This window comes from Aptenodytes forsteri, unplaced genomic scaffold (assembly GCF_000699145.1).
Source record: "Aptenodytes forsteri isolate BGI_AS27 unplaced genomic scaffold, ASM69914v1 Scaffold3, whole genome shotgun sequence".
In the NCBI taxonomy this organism is placed as follows: domain Eukaryota; kingdom Metazoa; phylum Chordata; class Aves; order Sphenisciformes; family Spheniscidae; genus Aptenodytes; species Aptenodytes forsteri.
Window position 1 is genome coordinate 1,952,061 of NW_008795283.1, and position 7,047 is coordinate 1,959,107.

The window sequence follows — 7,047 nt, forward strand, 5'->3', positions numbered from 1 at the left end:
TTTAAATACTTCCAGGGATGGTGACTCAACCACTCCCCTGGGCAGCCTGGTGTCCAATGTTACCACTCTTTCAGTAAAGACATTTTGTTTAAAAATAGGTAGATAGATAGGGACAACGAAGGCATAGACTAGTGGTTGGCATCCACCCCCCAAAAAGCAGCTCAGCGCTATCTAAATATTAGCAAGACTAGTGACAGCAGCATACAGGGCAACCAGCTCTCTGGACAACGAAGGCATAGACTAGTGGTTGGCATCCACCCCCCAAAAAGCAGCTCAGCGCTATCTAAATATTAGCAAGACTAGTGACAGCAGCATACAGGGCAACCAGCTCTCAGTGGGCTTCTGGCTGAGGAGGAACCTGCTCTGGAGCAAAAAGACCCTTCTCTCCCATCTCCTGAGCTCACCAACCTCTTCAAGCTGAAGAGTTATCCCAGGCACTAGCTGTCTTAGCAAACATTGAGAAGTCGTAGTTTCACCTAAAAAAAAAAATCTTGACATGCTGAATCATGTATCAACCCAGTTCTTATGAGCTTTTTGGTCAATACCAGGAGGCAAGAGATAATTGGAGGAGGAATCAAGTTTAAGAAATCCAGGGAAATTCAGCCTTACAAATAGGAAAAGAAGAGTTAGAAAAAACTGATGTTTGATAGGATTCCAGGCAGATACTACGTCAGTTTAGGTTAACTGGAACCCAAGAGGAAATAACTGTTTTGATTTAAGAAATTGGGCTGACAGTCACATTAAAACTGGTTTTGTAGGTGCATGAGAAACGGCTGTGTACCTGGCCTAGCTGTAAGATTTCACAGACCTTTGAAAATTAAAGATGTGGCCACCAGTAAAGATTCCAGCCTAATTCTATCTGAATCAGCTTGCTTATCCTTGTCGATCCTGATTTTGCCATGACTAACTGTCTGCTCCACATACTTCTCCAGTCAAGTCTCCTTGTAACCAGACACTCCCAGTTTTTCACTTACTTACTCACTCTTTGTCTTTGCTCCTTTTTAATTCCAATCCTCTTAAGATTCAGAGAGGTCCTACACATTTAATCATCTCTTCCAGTACCTACTTGGAAAATACTGAAACCTTTGAAAAAAACATTAAAGCCAAGAAGAGTCATCCCTGCTCCTCCCAGCTGAAGTTTGCCAGCTCTTGCACACAGAAAGACCACTCCTATAATTGACTTTGAAAAACTTTTTTCCTTTAGCAATTATATTAACATCCTACATACACATATATTGTTACCAGCTCATGCACCAGGCATCTTCTTCCCAGGTTTATTCACACATGCCAGGCTGCTGGTTCATTCCCATCCCTCATCACTGTTCTAGCTCCTCCCCTCCCATTCTCAACTTGTCCAGCTTCCTAGACCTTTTCTCTCTTCCTAGTACCAGTTACAAACCCATACAACTGATTAGCCAATTTCTCATTTAGAATTCAAGTAGAAAGAGGAAGTTATTAACTAGACCCTCAAAAACCCTATTTATACTCAGTAATCCAGCTCTATCACTGGATAGTATTTCAATCCCCAATCCTGTTACTGGTTACAGCTCAAGTACCAGCATATTCCTTTGTTTTCAAAGGACTTCTGACTCCAGACTACAGAGAAATAAGTCAGTTCAATGTTCCCCTGTTTTTGATCCATCAAGCCAGACTATAAATTTTAAATCTTGAAAGCAGATTTTATTCCTATTAGTTTTCAGTGACAGAGCAAGATAAGAGCATAGCCTAGTTTCCTAATGCTAACAGCCCCTGGATATCACATAGTTGTTGGCCACGGGGCAGTGAAGCAGTAGCTCAGTTTCTTGCAAAGATCTTTTAGAAGCACCACATGACAGTTACACTTGGGTATCGAGACAGTGCCAAGAAAGCATTAGCATTACCTAAAATAAAAGCAGAATGGAAAAGAGCAAGAAAAAAATGCAAACTCAAGTTATCCTTAAGAAAATACAAGCCATCTGAAACAATACTAAGTTGTCCTGCAGAGAATCCATCTCTGGATTCAGCTGCCTTCCCCCTGGGTACCCAGAGCCTGCTAAGAGCACAGGTATGTTAGGGCTCACACAGGACTAGGACTCATTGCAATTCCCAAGTCTGGCTGTGAAGTCTCTGCCAAGGAGCTTCCGTCTTCCCTCTCCCCCCACCACTGGAATTTCCTCATTTGTAAGCAGAGCCCAACACAAACTTCTTAGAAAAGTTTGCAGGGTAATTTATTCATCATTAATCCCTAGGTAAAAGGGAGGGAAAAGTTTCAGTAGGTAAAACCAGAGCCAGATTTTGAACACCTGTGAGCAAGGTTTAAGGGAGGGAAGGTCTGAAGTTTGCACGCAAAGAGGTTGACGACAGTATTTGGCTCCAATACACAAATTTATATCCCTTGCTTATTTCCTCATTCTCCATGTTCATACCCAGAAGTAGATTCTGTAACAAGAGTATGAGGACTGCCTCAGAGCAGATATCTTCGGCTGAGCGCTGTTCTTAAAATGGAGTCACTTAAAGTCCTCTAAATCAGATGAACCCCAGGTTTGCAACCAACAAATGGACTACTTCTATGTGGTAACTTACATGAGAAAGCCTTGAAGCAGGACCTGCATATATCCTTGAATATGGAAAGAAGTTTCTGCAGAAGTGCCAAAATGAAAGTATGGATCCTTAAAAACCTGTTACTGAATGAATTGCTAAAGAGCAGGAAACAAAAGTTGGAGTGCCTAGTCTCCCGGAATCACAGGTGCTAATGACGCTTGCCCCAGACATTTTTATTCAAGTCAGTTCTCTGAACTGGCAAGCTCTGACAGTGTATAATGCTTCAGATGGCTAAGTACTTATAAAAAAGGCTCAGCTTGAACTGGGAAGATATCAAGCCAACGAATGGAAACACAGCATCCTCACAGAAACTCAGTATAATGTGAATTTAGAGAAGAGATTTTTGTTAGAAGATGGTTGTCTTACTGTTGCCTTCCCAGGAAAATTCAAGGACCTGAAGATTCTGTGAAGTTATGGCAGCTCTGATTTTAATATTTCTATGCAGAAAGGAGCTCTTGTCCTGTACTTATGTCAACTCAAAGAGGCAGAAATACCTTCTCCAGAACTGCACCCTGCAAGGAAAAGGATCTAAAAGACTCCTTTTTAGCTCAAAACCAGGAGATTGCTTTTATAGGAGGATGTATAAATCAGTAGCTAGCCTTTGCAACGTTTTACAGGCTAGACCATATTGTTCAACAGGTAGCAATTAACCCAAATTCATTGGACAAATTTGTTAGGTACATAGTAAGTACATAGAAAAAACATCAAGTCACTCTTACTAGTTAATCCTATTTTTCCTCATCTTTTTTCTACTTAAGCAGAAGTAGTCTTTAACAGCAGAAGAAGCCAACGCCAAGCATTACTTTCAGATAAAATTCTTCCCACATAGTACTAAATAGTTCAGGCAGAAAGAGACCGTTACTGGTTTGGAGTAGCTCTACTCTTGCTGGTGGTGCCACACGATAGATTTACAACTAGATGATACTGGAACTGCTTATCTTCGTCTCAGTACTTGTTAACCAGGACTCCCCAAAAAAGGGGGTCAACATCCACAGCAACAGCTACCCAAAGGCAATTGTACCAGGATGGATTAATGCAGGCAATGCATAGCTAGGGACCTGCCTGACAGGTTCACTCTAGCTAGCTTGTTGACTTCTATTTGTCACCTTGTCTCACTCCATTTTCTACTTATAATCATTCTCCTAGCATAACTATATTTTCTGATAAAGTTTGCCACTTTTAGGCTTACACCAGTTACCCTTCTCCCCATAAGCACCAAGAATAAGAGATTCCCCCACCCCTTTGACCAGGCCCAGCCCACCGAAAGCAGCAGTACCATGGTCCTGAACACACTGCTTTTCCCATTCACACAGTCTAGTTTCACTAACTGGAATACAGGATGGAAGAGCAACAAGCAATCTGTCCCAACACAAATATATACCACACTTGCACTGCAGAAATATCACTAAAGGTCTGTTTCAAGACACCTAGTAAGCAATTGATCATAGGCTCCTACAATAACTTTCTTTCACAGATGTTCGACTACTGAGCCACGTATTTGTATTACCCTTAAGCAATGTCTACATATGCAAAGGATGTTTATCCAAATACAGAACTTACTTTCATTTTTTGTAGAGTCAGATATTAAAGAATTAAACCAGTAGTCAGAAAACAGTAGGTAGTTGCACAGAAAGCAATTCCCATAAGAAGTCATACAGCAACAACAAAACTTAACAAGGGAATCAGTTTGAGGTTTTTCCAACAGCTTGCTTGTGGGAGGACTGACTCTTATGGTCATCATTAGCAGAACCGTTCACTGACCTCTAGACTTCCTCCCCACATGCTAGCCTGTCTGCACTGGGTTCAGGTGCTGGAACTTGAATCTGTGTCCTAACTACAGGGAATTAGGATTCTCAAGTCCACTGATCTCTTCAGCTTACCAAGCTTAAGTTCTCCTTGTCAAGAAGAGCGGCGCGATGTTGCCTGAGAAAGGTAAGTTATTTAGCCTTAATGAAGTGATATTGGTAATAAATCAGGAACATCAGAGAAATCCTGTAGCTTTTGACTGTCTTTAGAACTGTTTTACATGGCAATAATATGTGGCACCAGCTTGGTATTCTGGCCTCAGAGCATCAGCAAGGAGTTTCAACTCAGCATTTAAGAAAAATCATGATACCTGCAAAGAAAACTTTCAGCAAAAACAAACTGAGCATCAGGAAAGATACTGACAGAGCTTTAAAGGACAGCAGGCAGAATGGCAAAGGAAAGGGTCAAATGAAAGCCCAGTACAAAAGTCACAGAATATTTAACTGTGAAGATCTTTCCAAAGACTGTATGAGGTTTTCACAACAATGTCCATCACTAAGGTTGTTTTAATTACTCTCATCTCTAGCCAACCCAAATATGGTTTATCAAGAATGATCTCTCTGCTTGAGTCTTTCAGTCCAAGTCTCTTGTCCACAATATTCTGTAAGATTTAGCTCCTTGCACTTTACAATAAAGAGGAAACAATGCCAAGAATAAGCTTTTTTCCTTCCGAGATATTTTAGAAGCAGTGAGGACAGCACATACAGTGCCAGGGCAGCTCATAGATAGTATCACTCTTCTATCTCTTACCTCCCTCCCCCTCCATAAGAACTCTTACAGGGCAAGCATGTGCTTCTGCAGCAAACCAATACAGCAATTAGCATGAATTCTGTTTCAGACACTTAATGCCTATAAATAAGCAGCCCAAAATAACTGAGGATTACAGAAAACAGCAAGAGACTACTGCCATCTCAGGCATTCTTAGATAACTTGCCAGGACTCTTCAGCTGCTAGCCTACAGGCTGCATCCAGCCCCTAAGACAGACGAGTAATTTCTTGGTAGCCTACAGCCCCTAAGACAGACGAGTAATTTCTTGCCACTCAGCAAGCCTACTCTTTGCACTGGGGCTCTGGGGTGCAGGAGCATAGTGTTGAGTGGAAGGGCACGTTCTACCATATTAGCCTGTCCCTTGAGTAACCAGAACCTCTGAGTGAAAGAGCATTGCTGTATACTGATGCAATGGAAACGGTGTTCCCAGTAACAGCTCCAATACCCCAGAAGCAAAGGGTAGGGACACACCTACGCTTCCATCCCAAGGGATTGCTATTTCAGAGGCTGCAAACCAGCCTCAAGGCACCAGGGTGGGACTGTCTGCAGGCAATCCAAGCTTTATGCACGAGACATGCTCCTCTCCTCATTCTCCCCACCTCAAGCCCTTCTCCATTTCTTAATAGTCAGTAGCTTCACTAGATACTACTCCCCCAGTTCTCTCCCAGACACTGGCCTTCACCCCCCTGCCATGTGTTTCTAGCCTGTCCAGTCCAAAATCCTTTTTTGCTCCCTGAATTACAGGCAAAGGACCATGCTTACTTACATCAGCATCTTTATCAAGTTCCTTGAACTCCAAGCTCACCTTTTATCCTAAATGAAATAGGCCTACCACCCCTCTACTCCCCTCACCTTTTTCAGATTTATTAGAAAGCACAAGATAGGCACTTGCCACGTGAGTGACAAGGAAAACTGTTTGCAGGAACAGTTTTTCCTATTGAGCACATTCCTGCTCTTAAATTTAAGTGAGGACATACCAGACCCTCTAGTATATCTTATTCCAAGTTTTACCAGATTGCAGGAATGATATTGGAAGATTTTCTTCTCTGCAGTTCCCAAACTGATACAGACACAAAAGCACCCCAGACATTCTTTGCTCTTGTTTGAGCTTTAAGGCAGGGGTTCTCTCAGGTGCCATGCAACACACGAACAAGAATAATTTGGGGTCCTGTTGTTCTTGAAACAAGAATGGCCATGATCCCATCAAATGCAACAGGATACATACTTGGCTGCCTCTTATGAAATAAAGATGACTTATTAAAAAATATCAGTTTAAAACATCACCTGTTCTCTTGGCGGAGCCTTAAAACATCCCTCATTAACTGGAAATTGCATTAGACATTGCCAAACAGCTGTTTAATGGGGATCTATTATAAGCATGCTGTGCAGCTTCAGAGGTTTTGCACTTCTAAGACTTCTTTTATCTGTGGACTACAGCATATTTACTAGGAAAAAGGCTCCACCACATACCTGTAAGGCAGGCATTATCCCACTCTAGGTGAAAAGCTTTAGAGATGGTAACTCACTCAAGTTCACAAAACAAGCCGGTAGAAAAGATAAAAGAGCACAAGCTACCACCATTCTCCAAGCATTCAATGCCTGGAAAGCTATTCTCCTCCAGCCTCTGGTTGTGCTCATAGTTACTCACCAAGAATACATCCAAGAAAAGAGTACAGTAATGCATCACTGTGGTCAGATGCAGTATGTAGTTGACTCCTTATGCCTCAGAGCTCTTTTCTCTTACCTCTGAGCAATTCGACTGTGAAGGAAACACAGGCTTCACTTACATACAGTGTTTGAACTATAGGGAAGTGCTTGCTGATGCAGCCTGGCTATCTAACATAGGAAATGGATGAATAGCATTGGACAGAAGTGAACGAAGCAGTGCTACT

At 42.0% G+C, this 7,047-nt stretch overlaps 1 protein-coding gene across 1 annotated transcript in view; it reads right to left on the bottom strand.

Moving 5' to 3' along the window:
• The window catches only part of SMOC1 (SPARC related modular calcium binding 1), a 114,793-nt gene extending 107,954 nt beyond the window's left edge, over positions 1-6,839 (bottom strand). Inside the window, 2 exon segments of the mRNA XM_019472077.1 lie at positions 5,159-5,181; positions 6,626-6,839. Of these exon segments, the coding sequence (XP_019327622.1) occupies positions 5,159-5,181; positions 6,626-6,839 (237 nt within the window).
• Positions 6,840-7,047: the final 208 nt, after the last annotated feature.